Here is a 21,234-nt window from a genome sequence, read left to right as displayed (position 1 = left end):
CTGGCCTTCTTTTTAGATAAATCACCCCTTACTTTCTCTGTCTGTCTTCTCTGTCGTGGAAAAACCTATTTGTGTCCGTAATTAAATGGAGTAGAGGGATATGAATTTAGTGGCCCTCGCTTCTCGTCTGCGACTGTTTCTGTTTGAGCGGCTCCTGATTAATGCCAATACATATTGCCTTAGATAACCATTTAGTGGTTAATTTAGCCAAATTTATTGCCGGCGTGCCGTCACAGGGCGGAGCAGGATGGGAGTGGGGGTCTGGTGAGGAGGGTGCGCCTCCTGAGGCCGGGGGCTTCTGTTACAGGGGCACAGCACTATCTGGTGGTGGAAGGCGTGTACTGAAACAATGGACAAAAGTCCGAATTCTGTCCTCTTTTGAAAACGAGTGGTGTTTTCAAGTGAATGAATCTATTATAAACATTAGGCAAATGACGAGAACATCCTATTTTTTGGTGGTGTTTTGAGGGGGGGGGGTCTGTTAGTTGTGTTGGATGGATGTATCCACTGCAATAAAACCACTGCAATAAAAGGGTGGATGACTGAAGGGTTCAGCCAGGCACCGTCCCAGGGCCTCAAACAGCTGCATAACAATCCAAGCTCTTTTAGTAATAAAAACTTAGTTTGCAGGTAATTTGAATTATTTCCAGCAGAATGTATCTCAGTACAGTGAACACTGTATAAACTATTGACCCCAGTCCTATGGAGTCAACATCATTCCAATGCAACTTAACCTCAAATGAAAGTAAGTTTATAAAGAAAGGTAATTGCAACTGGATTATATTTTCTTGTTGTGTAATGAGAATATGTTGGCACTAAATACACTAGAAACTTGGTCAGGGTTTACTAACAGTTGGGTAAGTCTCCACCGCCCACGACCCTAAACACGTGGAGATACGAATGGATGGTAAATGGTAAATGGTCTGCACTTATATAGCGCTTTTCTACCTATTGGCACTCAAAGCGCTTTACACTGCTTCTTATTCACCCATTCACACTCACACTCACACACACACACACACACTCACACACACACTCATACACCGATGGGGGAGCTGCTATGCAGCTGGCCAACACTCACCGGGAGCAACTAAGTTGGGGTTCAGTGTCTTGCTCAAGGACACTTCGACATGTGACTGGAGGAGCCGGGGATTGAACCAACAACTGTGAGATTGGTGGACAACCGCTCTACCTTCCTGCGCCACAGTCGCCCATGATGTGCTGACCATTATCAGATACTGAACATAAAATAATTTTGAATAAATGTTTTTGTTCCTATCTGAATATCTGATCTTGCAGCACATCATCCAGCTTACTTTTCTGCCAAACAGCCGGCAGAAAAAGATGATCTGGTGTAATTACAACCCCAATTCCAAACTTTAACCTAAATGAAATAAGAATGCAACGGTTTGCAAATCTCATCAACCCATATTTTACTCACAATAGAACATAAAGAACATATCAGACTTTTTACCATTTCAGGGAAAAGATTAGCTCATGTTGAATTTGGTTGAATCTGGAAAAGTAATTGATACAAATCAAAAACAATTTAAGGAGCATATGACAAATAATTTTGTTAATTGGCAACAGGTCAGTAACATGACTGTGTATAAAAGCAGCATTTCAGAGACACAGAGCCTCTGGAATGTAAAGATGGACAGAGGTTCACCAATCTGTGGAAAACTGCGCCAATAAATTGTGGCACAGTTTCAGAAAAATGTACCTAAACATTAAATTGCAAAGACTGTGACAATTCCACCATCTACAGTTTATAATTTCATCAGGAGGAATCTCTGTGGAAGGGACAGGGTCAAAGGTCAAAACTGGATGCACGTGATCTTTGGGCCCTCAGGCAGCACTGCATTAAAAAAAGGCCTGATTCTCTGCTGGACATCACTACATGGACTCAGGAACACGTCCAGAAATCACAGTCTGTGAACAAAGCTCACTGTGCAATTCACAAATGCAAGTTAAAGCTGTATGATGCAAAGAAGAAGCCGTGAACACGATCCAGAAACGCCACCGTGTTCTCTGGGCCAAAGCTCTTTTAAAATGGTCTGAGGCAAAATGGAAAATGAACGCCATGTCCTGCGGACTAAAGAGGAGAGGGACTGTCCAGCTTGTTATCAGCAGACAGTTCAGAAGCCTGCATCTCTGATGTGGGGGTGGGTTAGTGCCTATGCTGTGGGCAGCTTACACATCTGGAAAAAAGCTGAAAGGTAGGTAGAAGTTTCAGAGGAACATATGCTCCCATTCAGACGTCTCTTTCAGGGGAGGTCTTTCATATTTCAGCAAGACTTTGCTAAACTACATACTGCATCCATCACAACAGCATGGCTTCACAGGAGAAGAGTCCTGGTGCTGAACTGGCCTGTCTGCAGTCCAGACCTTTCACCAATACAAAACATTTGGCTCATCATTAAACAAAAAATCAGACCAAAATGGGACAAATTCCTCTCCTAAGCTCCAGCAACTGGTCTCCTCACTTCCCAGACAATTAAATAAGTTAAATAAAGGGGAGCTACACAATGGTCAACATCAACCTGTTCCAACTTTTTAAAGATGTGTTGCTGCCAACAAATTCAAAATGAGCTAATATAACTTTCAACATCTGATATGTTGTTTATGTTCAATTGTGAATAAAATACGAGTTGAGATGTGCAAATCATTGCATTTTTATTATGATTTTATTTAAGTTTACATATTTTCCCAACTTTTTTGGAATTCGGGTTACAATGGAGACTGAAGGGAAAACTGAAAAAATCCTGATCAAGGCTGCAGGCAATAATTCAATTCAATTCAATTCAACTTTATTTATATAGCGCCAATTCACAACAAAGTCATCTCAGGGCACTTTACAGAATAAAGTCAAGATTATAAAGAGAACCCAACAATTCCCCCTGGAGCAAGCCATAGGCAACAGTGGAGAGAAAAACTCCCTTTAACGGAAGAAACCTCCAGCAGAACCAGGCTCAGGGTGGACGGCCATCTGCCTCGACCGGTTGGGGTGAGTGGAAAGGGGAGAGAGAAAAGAACAGAGCAACAAAAGCAACAACAAAACATCTGGCAGATTGGTAGGATCAGTAGCTTCACGCTGGAAGACACACAGCTTCAAAGCCGGGGGACACCTGCAGAAAGGGACAGAGAGAGGGGGACAGAGGAGGACAAAGACAACTACGGGAGAGAACACACAGAGTTAATGACATACAGTGGTGACAATTGCTGGATGAGAGGAGAGGAGAGATGGTCAAGAGGAGGAAAGGAGCTCAGTGCATTGGGGGGTGGGTCCCCCAGCAGTCTAAGCCTATGGCAGCATAACTATAACTAACTATATGCTTTATTAAAAAGGAAGGTTTTAAGCCTAGACTTAAAAGTAGAGAGGGTGTCTGCTTCCCGAATGTGAACTGGGAGCTGGTTCCACAAGAGAGGAGCTTGATAGCTAAAGGCTCTACCTCCCATTCTACTTTTGGAAATTCTGGGAACCACAAGTAGGCCTGCATTCTGAGAGCGAAGTGGTCTACTGGGATGATATGGTGCTATGAGGTCTTCTATATATGATGGAGCCTGACCATTCAGAGCTTTATATGTAAGAAGCAGGGTTTTAAATTCTATTCTACATTTAATTGGAAGCCAATGGAGAGAAGCTAGTGAAGGTGAAATATGATCTCTCTTGCTAGTTCCAGTCAGCACTCTTGCTGCAGCATTTTGGATTAATTGCAGGCTCTTTAGGGAGTTACTGGGGCATCCTGAAAGTAGGGGATTACAGTAGTCAAACCTAGAGGTAACAAATGCATGGACCAGTTTTTCGGCATCACTTTGAGACAGGATGCTCCTAATTTTGGCAATGTTCCGTAGGTGGAAGAAGGCTGTTCTAGAGATTTGTTTTATATGTGAGTTAAAGGATAGATCCTGATCAAAAATAACTCCAAGGTTCCTTGCAGTAGTACTGGAGGCCAGACTTATGCCATCTAGTGTAACAATATGGTTGGACATCATATCTCTGAGATTTTTGGGCCCAAATACTATGACTTCAGTTTTGTCTGAGTTTAAAAGTAAAACATTGTGGGACATCCAGGCCTTTATGTCTTGTAGGCATGAAGCTTTATTAACTGATTATTTTCATCTGGTTCCATAGATAAATATAGCTGGGTATCATCAGCATAACAGTGGAAATTTATGGAGTGTTTTCTAATAATGTTGCCTAAAGGAGACATATATAAAGTAAAAAGTCTGTAAGTACACAGAGCCTTGTGGAACTCCATAGCTAACCTTTGTGTGCATGGAGGATTCATCATTAACATGAACAAATTGAAATCTATCAGATAAGATTTAAACCAACCTAGTGCAGTTCCTGTAATTCCAATTTCATGTTCCAGTCTCTGTAATAAAATGTTATGATCAATGGTATCAAATGCAGCACTAAGATCTAACAGAACAAGTATAGAGATGAGTCCAGTATCTGAGGCCATGAGAAGATCGTTGGTGACTTTTACCAGTGCTGTTTCTGTACTATGATGAACTCTAAATCCTGACTGAAAGTCTTCATACAAATTATTCCTATGAAGGTGATCACATAATTGTTTTGTAACTACTTTTTCAATTATTTTAGAAATAAAGGGGAGATTAGATATTGGCCTGTAATTGGCTAAAACACCTGGGTCAAGACAGGGTTTTTTAAGTAATGGTTTAATTACAGCTACCTTATAGGTCTGTGGTACATAGCCTGTTTCTAAAGATAGATTTATGATATCTAATATGAATGTATCTATTAAGGGTAAAGCTTCCTTGAGCAGCTTAGTTGGAATAGGGTCTAGCAGACAGGTTGTTGGTTTAGATGAGGTAATAATTGAAGTTAGCTCAGAGAGATCTATGGGTAAGAAGCAGTCTAACAGGGATTGGGGCCTTATCGATGACACTAGCACTGCTGTACATGAAGATCTATCTGTAATTTTTGGGGGGAGGATCTGGTGAATTCGTTCTCTAATAGCTACAATTTTATTCATAAAGAAGCTCATGAAGTCATTGCTGCTCAGAGTTAAGGGAATAGTAGGCTCAACAGAACTATGGCTCTTAGTCAGCCTGGCTACAGTGCTGAACAGAAACCGGGGGTTGTTCTTGTTTTCTTCTATTAATGAATGAATAATTAATGAATAATATGCTGTTCTGGCATCACTGAGAGCTTTTTTGTACATTTCTAAACTATTTTTCCAGGCTAAATGAGATTCTTCTAACTTTCTGGAACACCACTTCCTTTCTAACTTTCATGTTTCCTGTTTTAAGTTGCGAGTTTGTGAACTATACCATGGAGATCGCCTCTGCTGGTTTACTGCCTTCTTTTTTAGAGGGGCAACACTATCGAGTATTGTACGTAGTGAGGCTGCAGAATTGTCAACAAGATAATCTACTTGTGCAGGAGTAACATTAAGGAGACTACTTTCCATTGTATTAACATATGGTGAAGCAAATGTTGAAGAAATAATTTCTTTAAATTTGTTGACAGCTTTTTCACTTAAGCATCTGCTATAGTGGAATTTTTCTATAACTGCTATATAGTCTGTTATTGTAAATTAAAATGTTATTAAAAAATAGTCAGACAGAAGAGAGTTGTGAGGAAATATGGTTAAATTATCCGCTTCAATTCCATACGTAAGGACAAGGTCTAACGTGTGACTAAAACAGTGAGTGGGTTTATTTACATTTTGGGAAAAACCAATTGAATCTAATAATGAATTAAACGCAGTGCTCAGGCAGTTACTGTCAGCATCTACATGAATGTTAAAGTCACCCACTATAATGACAATAACAGACATGAAGTTCCTGATAGGGTTCCAGGTGGGAGGTCCACCTTGATACTGGTCTTCTTCAGGGATGCTAAGGCGCTAACACAGAATAGCATCTAATCATCAACAAATCTTACTGCATTCTGGCACAGTTATAAGTGGGTAATGGGATACAAATCATATCAATGTAGAAGTGTTTTGTCCCAAAACTATCAGAGGCAGAAAAACAGCCAGCACACACACACACACACACACACAGTGGCTGGCAGTGTGCGTCGGTCTGATTAATGACGGCAGCAACAGAGCAGCTCTCAGCCAGCTGTCACATGACATCTGATAACTGCCTCTCTCTCACCTCATCCTTCGTCTCATCTTCTGCTTCTCCCCTGTGATAACCGAGCTGCTCGGTCAGTGTGACATCAGGGTTTGAGTTTTGGGAACCAGGATCCACCCTGAAATGACAAACCCCTCTCTCTCTCTCTCTGTGTCTGTCTGTCTCAGTGATGAACAAGGGTCAGTGTGTGACAAAGTACTACCGGTGGATCCAAAAGAACAGTGGTTACATCTGGATCCAGTCCAGTGCCACCATCGCCATCAACGCCAAGAATGCCAGCGAGAAGAACATCATCTGGGTCAACTACGTCCTCAGGTCAGAGGTCAACCTGGACACCTTGCTTTCATTGGACCTACACATTTACAAAGTTTGGGACAGAAAGACACACATAGGTTAATGAATATTTTAAAAAGTGCAAAATGGAGCCAGCAGCACATGAAAATAATACATATGAACAAATATTTTTACACTAAACACAAGGAGGTTGTAAAAAAACAAATTTAGTGTCTGATTTTAAAAAAAAGATCAAAACAGGAGGAACAAACATGGAATTTCAGTCAAAATGTTACATTTTTATTTAGTCTTTCAGGCTTCAGCTTTTGCTGTTATGTGCAATTGTGTTACTGAAAGATTGTGTGACTCTACTTTAAAAAAAGTTCAAATGTTTCCAACCCTTCTGTTTTATGTATATGGATTTTGGAGGATATTAATTAAAAGGTGAATTAAGTAAATAACACGTATATGTTCATTTGAATGTGTGTGTTCACAGTAATACAGAGTATAAAGACACTCCCATGGACATCGCCCAGCTGCCAAACCTGCCTGAAAAAACCTCTGAGTCCTCCGAGTCCTCAGACTCTGAGTCCGAGTCCAAAGAAAACTCAGGTAAGGAAGAAAGGGATCAGGACAAAATGCGGAATTTGACATTTCGTCCTTCTTGGATTTTAGTGTTAACAAAAGATTTTTAAAAAGAGAGAAGTTTGGTTGTATGATTCTGGATGTCGAACCATCAGAGTAGGCAGCAGTAAAGCATGCAGCCTGACAAAGAGAAGCCAGGGAGATTTTATCAGTTGGTGCCAGTGTGCTATCTGTGCCAGGCTGGGTGATGATGAACGCCAAGAGCTGCAGGGTCTGGACTGCAAACCACCACAAACCGCGGCCTAACTCTACAGAGTGCTACAAAATGCCACAAAATACCTCCAAACTTTACACGACGACACCAAATGCCTCAACAGAAAGGTCACGGAGCAGCAGGCCATAACAGCAAAATGCCACCACATGGTTCTTCTCGTGTCTGTCAACCCTGAAGGTTCACGGGGTGTTGATGCAAACACGCAGAATAGCAGGAAACGAGGAGGAATAATGCAGCTTTAAAAGCCTGGAGCATTGAGCCAGTGTACGTCTTCCACGTCTGTACATTGACTTCCCTGTGTTAAAATGTGTGTCTGCTTCTAGCTGAGAAACTCCTCCACATCACCCGGTTCAAGGACATGACCTAATCTGAACGGATGGTTCCTCCAAATGATGTCATCTGGAGGCATTTTTCAGCTAAAGATTGAGAGACATTTTACAATAGGGAATTAAAAGGGACGTTTGATGGCATTAACGTACATGTATGCTACCAGAACTAGAACCAGAAGAAGCCAGTTCCATATCAGTGAAGGTTTCCTTTAATAAAAGTGGAACATCATGGTGAAAGAGGTTAAGCTGACATCAGCTCTTTATTGGATTTGAAAAGTTAACAGTGAACCACATATTTAGCATTATGCACGTAAGACTTTCGTAATGTTAAAAGTAAAATATGTATCATGTGATTTTCCTTCTGATGCTGCGTCATAACACGACACCTAACTAAAACTTTAGGTAATATCTGGAAAAAGAAAATCAGCTCCCCCACTTTGCTAGAAACGTAATGACTAACATTACAGGGGCCGTAACCTAATGTGAGCGTCCATGCAGAGGACTGAATTAGACGTTAGTGGTGTTCTTGTTCACATCCAGAAACACAAATCAAGGATTAACTTAGTGTGTCACCAACAATTGAAGCAGCCAATACTGAGCGAGACAAAGCTCACACCAGTGCCAACGTAGTTAAATTTAAAGCAATGCAGGCCCTCCACCTCGAGCATAATATTATCAAGTCCTGCAGCCTGTGCTGGCATGATGAGAATCTGAGCCAGCTGTTATTCTTTCTGGGGGAGAATGACTCTGGCACGCTGTCGGCTGTAAACCGCTGCCAGCTGCTGCAGGAAGCGGCCAGCTTCAGCTCCGACAGGCCTGAGGTGCTCAGGCTCAACATATTCTAAAATGAGATATCTGACCTTTGACCTTTATTCGGTTAGGATGCAATACACAGAGCGAACAAAGGTGCCAAAAACAATGAGGATTTTCCCTCTTTTTTTGTTTTTTATTTTATGAAAACCAGCTTAGCATAAAAATCTTACATCCAAGTCTGTGCTGCAACATACATAAAATAGTGACTTCACAAAAAATGAAGAGGAATAAAAAACAACTTTAATTTTTTTTTTTACATTATTTTTATTTTGTAACTAATTTCTTTTAAATTAAATGTGGATCTTGTTGAGTATCTGTTGCAGTAATACGGTGAATGTAGGTTTCATTTGGTTTTATTGGTTTTTGGACGACATTTGAACCCTGTAGGGCAAAAGAAAAAAATTGGCATTAAAACGTCCAACATTATCGTAATATGTCAGCAGTAAACTGTATTTGATGTTTGTTTAGGGACTAATAATTTAAAGCAACTTAAGCTGGTGTTAGTCATTATCAAACTACAATAAACATAAAGCTGCAACACTTAAACCAAGCAGAAACTGCTAAAAACATCTGGTTAGAAGGACAAATATCGCTCAAAACATTTTAAGGGAAGTATTCTGCTGCCACTGTCTGACTTCACTGGAGCCTTCACCAGCACTTCTCTGCAATATGATAAGATTTTTAGTAAACAAAGAAGTTGCACACTGCAGCTTTAAATATCTGCTGATTTTTCCAAGCATCTGGATGAAACTTTGAGAAGTTAGAAACCAGGATTAAAATAGGACTAATCCAATTTTTTAAATTCCATCTCGAAAATAAATGTTTTGCTTCTAATGTGCTCTTAATGGAGATGCAAGGTTTTCCCCAGACAAAGCAATTGAGTCAACATTTCAGGTGCCACGAGGGTGAGCGAGCGCTGCCAGCTGGGCAGCCGCTGGCCTCAGCCTGTGTTGGCAAAATTTGAAGTGTGTGTGTTGTGTGTGTAATGGACTGGACAGCGCCAACATAAATGAGCAACAGCAGCTACACATACTGAACACACACATCAGCAGGTTCACAACACTGCGCCTGTAAATCCTGTGTGAAAAAACAAAAGCATCTAAGATACGTTGGTCGGTTTGCTTTGGCTTTCATGACACCTATTTTTTTCCCGTTAGAATATGTGGAAAACCCTGGGGCTGCACTGAACGTGGCAGGAAATGAAGCATCTTCACCACAATGGTCTTCATTGTGGTGAAGGTTTGCGTAGCCAGGGAGAAGATGTTGGCCACGGGACACAACAATGTCAATTCAAGACACTTTTATTTAGAAGGCAACTAAATGAACAAAATAGAATAAATGAAATACTCTTAACAAAACCTATTTGAAATAAGTGCACTGGACGTCCACAGTCAACAATGTGTTGCCAAAAAACTCCCACTGGATCTAAACCATAGCCATCACTTTAAAATACAGGCTCACAGCTTCCTAATACTGCTGACTTTACTGTATATTGAGGAATTGCATCACCAGTTTATCCAATCAACTTTCCATTCTCTCCACACAAAATAGGAAGGAAGTAGCCAAGCGGACGGAATAACCATCGTACTCAATGGCACCATGTGGCTGCTTCTGGCAGCACACTTACAAACTCCTACAACAGATAAACGTGAAATAATGTTATTTTAACAAATTTACTACTGAATGAACATTGTATTACCCTCAATGGAAAATAATGTTGAAATGAATTTACCACCTGACTACATATGAATAGGCTGCTTGAGGTTGTGCAAGTACAAAACCCATAATAATAATATCGTCCCGACTAGGTTTACACCTCAATACCCAACTAATGAAACACATTTCATGTTATTCTGTCCAGTAGTTTTTGAGACAGTTCATTCTCACTAGAGATAAAAGTCGGAAAGTCGTTAGGATTTTTGGGGGATCATAAAAATCGGTACAAAATTTCAAGAGATCAAATACTTGTTCAGATAAATTAATCTACACCAAAGGAAGTAGACAAACCACTGTTATAGTGGCTAAAAATCAAAGAAATGCACTGGCAAATACAATTAAGTGTTTGCTGTGTAACGGTTCCAGTCTTTAGTGTTAAGACCTGGTTTATATTACAATTATTTAAACATGTTTAATATTTACAATGGTATCTGCGACCCATGACGTCATAACTGAGGCAGACCCTCAGTAACTACAGCTTTACCTGAACTTAGCAATTTGTTTGTAAAAGAACAAAAGAGGAAAAAAGCAGCTGAATCACAGATGTAAAGGTGAGGACAGCTCCAAATATAGAGCCCACAAAGGAAAATCAGGGCAAACAAGGCTAAGTTACACAGTCAAAGTTTCCAGTTGCCACCATAATTGTTTTGACACAAGAACATGCTTGAATTTCCTGATCCCAAAAGATTCGGGGATTTTTCTATCTCCAGAACGTCCAGTCTGTCCAAACAGTTGTTTAATGTGTTGCTGCTCAGCTTAATCTGTCGTCAAGTGTTTGCTGTGATGATTGGTCTGTGTGAACCGTCCAGTCTTTGCCGGTCTTTAAGTCCGTCCCCACCTTAATAAGTTTAGGAATAAAAGTTGTCTGCATATTTAGATTCCCTGCGTTTTAACCAATCTGCATCGTTCTCCTCAACAGACAATGAAAACACCAAGCCCGAAGGAAAACCGGGCCACCAACCTGAACACAGCAAGGACTCTGAGATGGATAGCAAACGGCAGCATCAACCTGGCCAGTCACACTGTTCCTCCGAACAGGAGATGAAGCATCAGGAGGAAGGAGACAGCTCAAGTAACCATGAGAGTCAGGATAGTGACGACAGTCTGGAACCTTCAGATGGAGAGATGGAGGAGCAGGAGGAGGGCAGAGAGGAGGGAGGAGGAGGGGGAGGAGGAAGACTGGAGAGGTTAGCAGGGCTGGGAGGGTTAGGAGGGTTGGGCTCCATTGGGGGACTAGGTGGTCTGAGTGGGCTTCACATTAAAGTCGAGCACTACGGGGAGGGGGAAGAGGTACAGCTGCACAACTCCCAAACTTCTTCATCAGAGGAAGAGGAGGAGGAGGATGACGAAGAAGAGGATGGAGGCATGCAAGACTGCGACAGTGCCAATGCTGGAAGCCAGCTGCAGAAAAGGAGAAAGAGGAGGAAAGTACAGAAATGGGACGGGTCCCGAAGCAGGAGGCTCCGACTTTCCTCGACAAAGCAAAGCCCCGTCGCCAGGGGAGACACCGCGTCACTGGTTGACCCCTCACAGACCGCCTCCTCCACCTCCTCTCACCTCCTCACCTCCCATGGATCCCCAAACAGCACAGGTGCGACATCCTCTGTCCTGAAGATTAAGACAGAGATGGCAGAACCCATCAACTTTGACAATGACAGCAGCATATGGAACTACCCACCCAACAGAGAGATCTCCAGAAACGAGTCTCCGTACAGCATGACTTCCAAGCCTGCTGCTCCAGGGACCCACGAGACCTTCCCTTCACCCCAGGGAGGATCCCTCCAGGTCTCCATTCCTGACTCGGTCCTCACCCCTCCTGGAACTGAGGGAGGGGCAGGCGGAGTGAGGAAGCCTCCTTACAACGGCAACTCCGCCCCATCGTCTGTCTCCAGTGCTGTGAGTTTAGCGCCTCCCTCCAGCGTCTCCTCGGCCGACCCGCTGTCTCCACCTCTCTCCGCCTCCCCGCGAGACAAGCAGCAAGGCACGCCGACCACCTCCTCCACTTCATCCTCATCCTCCTCTTCGTCCTCGTCGACTTCTTCCTCTTCACTGCTGTACTCTGGTGACCTTGAGGCGCTACAGCGTCTGCAGGCCGGTAACGTGGTTCTCCCGCTGGTCCACCGGGTCACGGGCACTCTGGCTTCCACCAGCACGACGGCTCCGCGAGTCTACACAACCGGGACCATCAGGTATGCACCAGCGGATGTTACCCTGGCCATGGCGCAAGGCAACATCCTCCCCAACGCTGCCATGAACTTTGTTGATGGCTCGGGGTTCGGCCTGGACCCTAAGACACCCATGGAAATGCTCTACCACCACGTCCACAGGCTTAACATGTCTGCAGCAGCGGCTGCCGGCCCGTTTGTTGGGTCCCAGCCAGCTACGGGTGGAAACGGCACCTTGGGAGGCCAGATGCCGACCGCGGCCAATGTTTTCACCACGGCCGAGGGACTTTTCTCTACGCTACCATTCCCGGTGTACAGCAACGGGATCCACACCACACAGACCACTCTGGAGAGAAAGGAGGATTAGCGTGTAACGCTCGAGACCGCATTACTGTGTTTCCAAAATCAAAAACCATGTCAAAGTAGAAGACTGCTCACTAGTAAAAGAACAAAAACTAAGACTACTTCATTGCCATCATTTATCAACACGGTGCAGCACTGTGTTCCCGAGAGCGGAGAAAGGACAGGAAAGGAAGACAAACGTACTCTAGCACTTTGAATCTGAGCAACTGAGCTTGTGTAATAGACATGAATGACGCTCAAACATGTCCCCTTTTCTATCTTTCTTCTCTCTCCTCCTCATCCTTCTTTCCTCCTCACTCAGTCTCTCTTTGCTCCCATTTGTTGCGATCAGCAACAATTTTATCTTGAACAAATGAACAAAAAAACCAGACTATTCTTTATTGTAAAGAATTCCTTTTTTGCCTACAGAGAATTCATATTGCCTAAGGACTCCGCTGGAGCCTGACGGGGACATTTTTTTTATTTGACTCGTTTCTGTTGCATCTTTATGAAGATGCGGATTGTGTGTATTTAACGGAGGATGGTACAGGGATTTGTAATGAAAGAAAACTCTACGTGACTCTCCTCCGTCTTGATGTGATCAAGGCTTAAAAAGAGAGTTTTGAAACCCAGAGGAGTGGGCTGTGTGGTGCCCGGCAAAGGTCTCAGTGATAATAATCTTTTGAACAAAGGTTTTTGAGGACGTTTCTCGATCGAGGGAATAGTTTTACTTTCGTTTCTTCCTTTTTTAAAATATTCTAGCTCAGATTTAACTTACAAATCAAGCATTAAGAATAAAAACAAAAAAAGCAATTTGAACCGGGTAACGACCTGTGAATTATCGAATGTTACTACTTCCTCTTGTATCCCAGGAGTTTACCTACAGGTCTCGCACCAAACATAACCTCCTTAGCATCATCTCTTCCTGACTCGATCTGTCGTTCTCTCATTTATCTATCTTCTCTTTACTGTCTCGCATCTCTACAGATTCATGGTGCTACTGACCGTCCAGTAACCCTGATTCAGCTGGCTGACGTGGGTGCTGTAACCGAACCCACAGCTCATTGACAGACTGATGGTGTGTTTCTTTTTTTGTTGTTCTTGTTGTTGTTGTTCTTGAGGAGGAGGAACCGTTTTTACTTAGTTTTACCGCCTCTGACCTTCAGGAAAGTCAGAAAGGCAGCGTGAACCTTGATATCAGCAAGACCATCTTCGTGTTTGACCCCAAAAGTCCCTCTTTTGTTTGTCTATAAAAAAAAAGCGCTCAATCCGATTGGGCCACGAGGGGCAGCTCTGCTTGGCAACATGGAGTTGGCTGGTTGAATTTTAGGCAATGTAGTGTTTTTATTCCATGTGTTTTCTAACTGAATCACTTTGAATTCTCAGTGAGACTGAGGCTAACTAGCTAGCGTTGCTAACTAGAAACATGAATGTTGAAAACCTCGACTGGCTCCTGTTTGATCACTGTTTTATTGTTGTGCTACTACGTTTTTCTTTATGTCCTCCTCTTCGTCGTCTTCTTCCTGAACCAGAATCACCTCCACGAGATTTTCCAATCCACTCTCTTCCATCCCATCGCCGGACCCTGTGATTTTTAAAAACCACATATCAAGAAGGAGATTGTAATAAAGACACGCATTTCTAATCAGTTTATCAAACAATCAACCCAGTAACTACAAATAAAATAAAAAAAAAAAATGAATTGTTTTGAGGAAGAGAAAAAAATTCACATTCCTTTAAACAACATTGTCTTTGTCGGTGTTTTGTGTTTTTTCGTTCTTAGCCTCCGTTGCCAAAAAAAGAAAAGAAAAAAAAGTTGGTCTCAATACAAGTTTGGTGTTTTAAAAGCACTGTGATTCTTGTTCATTTGTACATTTTTTTTTCCTTCAGATATTTTGGTAAAGAGAGGAAAAAAATATGAAAATAAGTAATAATTAAAAACTGTCAAGACGTCCATCTTAAAAGTCGACAGTCCCGTCTTTGCCATCCCGTCATCCTTATTACCCAGTGTGATTAAGCCGTAAAAACGTGTTACCGATGTGTTTAGTGTCACTGGCTGTCAAAAAGTCTTTCATGGCGACTTCTCTTTCTGTGTGTGTTGACTATATGCAGTATATACTGAGCTACTGTAGCTGTTTTTGTCCTTTGTCTTCTCTGTGCTCTATCTCTAGTGTGAGGGAGGTGGGGGTGGCGCCTGGAGAGAGGGGGGGGGGTCATCCCAGAAAAAACGACAACCCCCTTTCTCTCTTTTTCCTGTCTCTTCTCCCTCTATCTGCAGTCTTAGTGAAACCAGTGGAGGTTTGTGGAATTTCGTGTTTGGTGGCCTTTGCAAAAAATGGGGAAAAAAACTTTGTGGAGTCCACCGTCTCTTTCGCTGCTTCCTTCTTGTCTTTGTAAAACCTTGGTTTGTTTCTCTCTCCTTTTGTTTTGGCTTTGGTTTTCTAATCCTTCTCTCTTTCTCTCTCTGCTGTTGCTTTTTGCTGTTGTGTAGTCTTATTCAAACCTCTTTATCTCGCTGTCTTTTCTCTCAGAGATGAAAAGATTCTTTAACTAGCTCAAAGGTTTATGGAGCCATGTATTTTGCCCCTGAGGAATTCTGGGAATTGCAGTTTCCAGCTTTTGCGTATTAAAGAACTAATACACATTTACAATATTTCGGATCAATTCTAATGAGGAAAAGCCTAAAGTAGCATTTTAGACGTAGTCCTGGAAAAAAAAAAAAAAAAAAGGTTGTGAAACATTTCCCAGAATTCCTTGGGGTTTTCTGAGTGCATTGGGTGTATTTCATTGGTTCCCACCAAATCTTGAAACTTCCTGCGCAAACTTCTCTCACGGGACAAATAAAGAAGTGGTTTGAGGGGGGAGAAAAAAAATCATAGTTCAGGACACATATTAAAGATAAACAATTTTAAAGCTTTCTAAAGAAATTAAAAGAAGAAAAAAAATATTTCGCACTATAAATCTATTTTTATAGGTGTTTTGGAAAACCGAACTGCATGTTTAGTAAGTACGTCCGATGAGTTTCACGTGATCGATCCCTCGTTGTTTTGGGTTTTTTTTTTCCTTTTCTTTGTTGTTGTTGTTGTTGTTGTTGTTGTTTTGGTCCAGCAGTTTTTGGGGTAATTTTTTTCTGCTTTTTAAAGTCTGTCGAGTCCAAACGGGGACGTTTAAAGTCTCAAATCTCTTCACCTTTTATATCAGGAAAAACAATCTGTAGCGTCTGTGCTTTCTGTGAAGAATCAACGTCTGCGACCAATATGTACGATGGGAAAAACAAAACAAAACGAAAACAAACCCAGGTTCTACAAATTTGCGATGCATTTATTTATTTGAGTGATTTGAGCCGCTCCATCTGTCGTTCGATGTTGAATGTCAAATCTGTCATTTCAGGAGCATTTTGTTCCCACGCTCCTCTGGATTTTAGCATTTTCTACTTTTGCTGTTTTTTGCGTGAAAATCAGGGGGCGGGGCACAAATGAGTGGCAGGTAAAGACGAGGGACGAGGTTTTATGGGTGGGTGGCTGGCTGGTCGGTCGGGCGGGCGGGCGGGGGGCACGTAACTCAGACGTAACCAGGAAATACACCCACATGTAACAAAAAACCAAACAGCCGGTCCAAGCTGTTTCAATGTTTTTCTGTGTTTTATGTCGAAAAATGAAAACTTTGCTGGTGATTTTAAAAACTTAAAAACCTTAATCACAGCTGCTGTCAAAAATACATAGTGTTTAAGAATTACAAATATTGAAAAATCACTTCATTTACCTGTGAAGAAACTGTGTCTGTGTTTTTAACTATTTCTTGTACAATTATACAGATTCTTTTATGAGGAACTTGGTGCCAAGTATCTGAAATACGGGAGAGAGGGAGTCTCTTATTATCAATGTTAACAGTGTTATAAAATTCTAAATACAAACAAATTAAAATATTAAAAAAGAGAAAACTATGGTACACTTCTATTTTTTGTTATTTTTTCCTCACAGACGGGGAAACACACGACTAACTGATGCTAACTTTGAGTGCCTGGCTTAGTTCTTCTTCTTCTTCTTATTTTTGAAAGACATCTCTTTGGGTTCATTTATCACAAATAATGCTGCAAAGTTAGAAAATGTACATACTTCATTTTTACAGCAGTTGTTCTTTTATAAGTTTACTAGGTTCTCATCCGCTCAGAGGAACATGTCACATACATGGTTGTCTTTCTGTAACCCGGTTTTGACCATCTTACAGGTGCCATATATTAATAATAAAAATGTCTCTTGAATTTGTTACCAGATTGCATCATTTCTTCTGTTTGACACATTCAGCCATCCCACCCCCCCCGTCCCGTCTTTGTCCTGTCCTGAACACAGGACGAGGGTCTGTGAACAAGGTTTGGTGTGATGAACGACAGAACCCCGGCTTTTACAAATGAAATGCACATTTTTTTTAAAGCCTGCATTTATTTTTAACTCTTTGCTGTTTGTCTCCTTGACGTCCCTCTGTGCGCTTTGTCGGAAAGATCAGAAGAAGCTGCAGAGCGATGGACGCTTCGGGCCTGGAGACGCACACACCTGCTCAGGTATGTTTACCTGCAGCACAGAGGACCCTCTATCACACTGGTCACAGGCTGCAGCATGAGGGTTTAGGGACCCAGTGAAAGCTACTGAGTCACCCAAACAACAAGTGAGAGCTGTGAGCGTCTCAATGAAGTAGCAAAGAGTTGTGACACTGCTTTCTCTTGTGCGGGAAGGTTCGGTATTTTGCAGGGGGAAATTTGAAATGTGTGTCCATGTGTCAGAGATGTTGATTTTAGTGCTCGTAGATTCATTTTTCAGTTGTGTTGTATGAAAAATAAGAAAAAAATACACTTGATATTTATAAAACTTAGTCCAAAAGGGGCCTCGATACCAGCTCTGTATTTGTTTGTGAGTGTTTGGACGACTCTGATGCAGCTGCACGAGTGGCTGTAAATCATCGCCCACCAACAACATGAGTCCACACATTCCTGGTGCATCAGTTTCCTCCCTGTCGGCCTCAATCACAGCTTCCCAACAGGAAACCATGAGACTGACGTGAAGGGTGAAGTGAACTGAGACGGCAACGCAGTCACGAAGCCACTATCTGTCCATCTATCCAGCCCCCCCCCCTTCTCCCTCTCCCACCTTTATTATATTCACACCCCCCCATGCAGTAATAAGAGCGGAGAGGTCAGTCCGTCGGCCCTCTGAGGCCGACCAGCCAACTTTAAATATTTCACACTATTTTAAATGAGCACACATGAATTATAGATCACAGGCCGTTCTCTCTCTCTCTGCGTGTGTGTGTGTGTGTGTGTGTGTGTGTGTGTGTGTGTGTGTGTGTGTGTGTGTGTGTGGAGGTGCTCGAACCTGAAGCTCCTTCTAATAACCTCTGGCTGTCCGTCTCACTGAGGTCTGATGTGGAATTTAGATCCGGCAGCATCAGTCGTCCACCAGAGGCTAACGAGCGGCCTTTCATCACCAGCCCTGATAGACGGATGATGAAACAAAGCGATAAAGATGAAAACTCACCAATTTTTTTCTTCGGTTTTATTTTTTTTCCCCCATCTGCACTTTCACAGGGGCGGGAGAAGGCTGGTCGTCCTAATTCCCAACATGCACCACTAGTCAAAACGTCACAAGAGCCTGTCGAAGTATTTTGGAGACATGATGTGACGTTTAGGTTCCAACAGAAAAATCCATCCTCCGAGTTTTCCTGCAGGGAGTTTCTGTGCTGCCTGACGGTGAACTTCTGTTGCATCGATCAGCTTAACATAAGACAGGAGATAAGAACCAGTCTTGGTTTGGAGTTTGTCTCATCTCAGTTCAACAGTGCGAAATTTGCACATTTTAATTTAAAGTTTTTTCGGTCAGATTTTACTGGCGATTCAAAAGATTCTTGCAGAGGATGATGTGTCGCTCTGGTCTTCAAACCTCTAAAACTGTTCAGGACTTTTTTGTGTTAAATGTTCCTCGTGTTCAATAAGGAATCAAACCTGAACGTAGTTCAGTGACACGAAAACGTTTGTTTGTCGGATTTAAATCTTTACAACAGCTGCTATAGTCAGTACTCAGGTACTTCTGTTTTTATTTGTACTTTACTTTTAATCTACTACAGGTTAAAACAACATCTCAGGGTGAATTAGTGGAAAAAAAAACAACATTTTTCACAGTAAATAGTCAGATTGGTTTTCTCCTTGAATCTGTACACAAATGAAACTAACGTGACCTGAACATGTTTCATTTCTGCAGAAATGTTATTTATGAGGCGCACGTGGACCCAGTCCGGACCAGACTTGGACAAAATTGGCAGCAGCCAGTAAGTTCTTCAGCAGCGCTTAAATACTTGGGTGGAATTGATACTTTCGGATTTTTAGTGGTTTGTACTTTAGCTTGAGTAAAGAATTTGAAGCAATATTTCTACTTGTAGAGTAGATTTTTAGGGGAGTACTTGCACTTGACTATAGAGTTTGTGTACTTCTACCACTTGCTACTGCAGGGTGAAATGCATGCAGGGATCTTCTCCACTTTCACCACCATTTCTTGGCACCATCAGGTTTCTCTGGTGGGATTATTCTGGGAACTGTCCTTTCACAAAGTTTAAATTTAACACACGAAAAAAAGGCAGCACTAACTACATCCTCACAGTATTTTGGATTATTTCTCTTTAACACTAAATTGATGCTCTCCGCTGAGTGGAGGTTCCATAAAAAGCAGAGGCGTTCATCAGAACTAATTCCTTTCTGAGCTTCCTGTTTAATGAGTGACGCGCTGCGATGGTCGATTACTGCTGACTTTTTCTTTAATGGAAGGAGCCATTAAATAGGACATTCACACAGAGACAGAGAGACAGAGGTCAACAGCAGCAAGAATGAGCTTCATTTTCTCCATCAGCGGTGAGCAGAGCGGTGAGCAGAGCGGAGGTTAAAGGTCACGGGGATTTTTTTTATTTGCTTGTCACTTTGAGTCTTCACTTATTTGAACACGTTTAAACTTTCACAAGAATCCGTGAGTTGCACTTTGGGCTAATTTCTTTTTACATTTGTGGAAAATGACACGTGCTGAGTTCACTGTCAGCAGCTTCTCTCTGCTGTGAGCCTTTGGTTGCAGGAGTTACTCTCACTGGGTTGAAGACAAAGTGCATCTTCTAAGGCGACTTAAGAACTGGGCTTTTTTTTTTATTTTAGTGGGTGGGTTCTTTTTAGTTCTGCCCCTTGTGCTCAGCCCGTGAACCTGCTTCAAATCACCTGCTCATTGAGCAGCAGGTGTGCGTCCGTCCCAGCAGCTGTGTCAAGCTGCAGGAGGAAAGGAGTGAAGGTGCACAAACTGTGATGTCAGCACCTTAAATTAAATGCGTACTTCACAATGGAGAATCCTTTGATTGACCCAGTGTTTACCTGAGCAGGTTGCGGTCAGAAGAAGCTGTGAAGGTAAGAATCTGCAGGTTGTTTTATGCCTTCGCCTTCAGAATGTTTCTTGTCTGGTTTACAGTGCTGCACCAACCAACGTGTGCTGCTGTTAACATGAAAATATGAGCAGTTTTATCTGTGGCTGAAGTGGTGGCTTGTTATCACTGGATTAGAGCATCGTGGTGGGTTTTTGTCACCTGATGCTCTTGTATGTTGTTTTTTTTTCCCTCACAGAAGTAGAAACACTTGTACATGGCTTCACACAGAGCAGGTGATGCAGTGTGTGGACCTGCAGAGACACCCAGAGGACCCACAGCAGAACTGCAGCTGAACAGGTGACGTCAAATCATTTCATCACCAGCCTGTGCATTTTGCATTTAATACTTCATGTGGGTCTGATGAGTGTCAGTCACACTCAGGAAGTTGTTTTTGTCCTGGAGCCCAGTGGCATCTTATTCTGAAAACAGGAAGTGAAGTGACTGTTTCTGCATCACTGCAGACTGTATCCAGACCTGTTTGTGTTTGCTTGGGCTCGTTTAAAATGCAGTATACAAGGTACAACCTTTTCCTGATATTGTGTATATTTACTGCTCTACATTTACTCTACAGTTACTTTGTGATTTAATATTGTAGTATTTTTAAAAAATGTATTACTATAATCTCTATAATGAAGTATTTGTACAATGTGCTACATTAGTGTGCACCACAGTACATCACGGCTAAATCGTTTTTACCTCCACCAAACATCTCACAAACGTAATGTGTTGCTTGCAGAGTGAAGTGAGCGATTGCTGAAGGCTGAGACATTGACATTGAGAGCGGAGGAGTTTTAAACACCAGAAATGCACAAGAGCAAAAACTCCATCAGGTAAAAACACTTTTTTTTTTTTATGGCTTTACTCTGCAGATTTCGAGTGATCACATGATCGATCACATGCATGTGCAGTGAGGAAGAGCCGATCATCTGCCCCGTTGTTACAGCAGCAATTAACAAGTTAAATCAAATATTTGTTCAGAAATGAAATAAAAGTAATAATGTTCCGTGGTGGATGAATAGCTCAGAAACTATACTTAAGTAAATCTACAAGTAATCATACAATTCTGTACTCTGGTAAAAGTAAGATTTATGATTTAAAGTATCAAAGTTAAAGTAGTTGACTTTTTTTTGTGTCCTTTTGTGTTTAGGGGGATGTTAACAACTAACTAATAGTTATAGAC

At 42.0% G+C, this 21,234-nt stretch overlaps 1 protein-coding gene across 9 annotated transcripts in view; it reads left to right on the top strand.

The window, feature by feature from the left end:
- Nucleotides 1–20,898, top strand: part of LOC137101230 (neuronal PAS domain-containing protein 3) — a 267,664-nt gene extending 246,766 nt beyond the window's left edge. For 5 of the 9 annotated variants that reach the window (XM_067479369.1, XM_067479372.1, XM_067479371.1 and 2 more), the window contains 3 exons: nucleotides 6,282–6,429; nucleotides 6,884–6,999; nucleotides 11,024–20,894. In XM_067479369.1, coding sequence (XP_067335470.1) covers nucleotides 6,282–6,429; nucleotides 6,884–6,999; nucleotides 11,024–12,636 — 1,877 coding nt within the window. In that variant the 3' untranslated portion in view covers nucleotides 12,637–20,894. Of the gene's footprint in view, nucleotides 1–6,281; nucleotides 6,430–6,883; nucleotides 7,000–11,023 lie in introns of all 9 variants that reach the window. The other 4 variants (XR_010911008.1, XR_010911005.1, XR_010911006.1 and 1 more) reach the window with 4 other exon arrangements.
- The last annotated feature ends 336 nt before the right edge of the window (nucleotides 20,899–21,234 follow it).

The sequence above is a fragment of the Channa argus genome, chromosome 16 (genome assembly GCF_033026475.1).
Source record: "Channa argus isolate prfri chromosome 16, Channa argus male v1.0, whole genome shotgun sequence".
Classification (NCBI taxonomy): domain Eukaryota; kingdom Metazoa; phylum Chordata; class Actinopteri; order Anabantiformes; family Channidae; genus Channa; species Channa argus.
The sequence above is the reverse complement of the archived record's forward strand: the minus strand, read 5'-3'. Positions and strand labels throughout refer to the sequence as shown.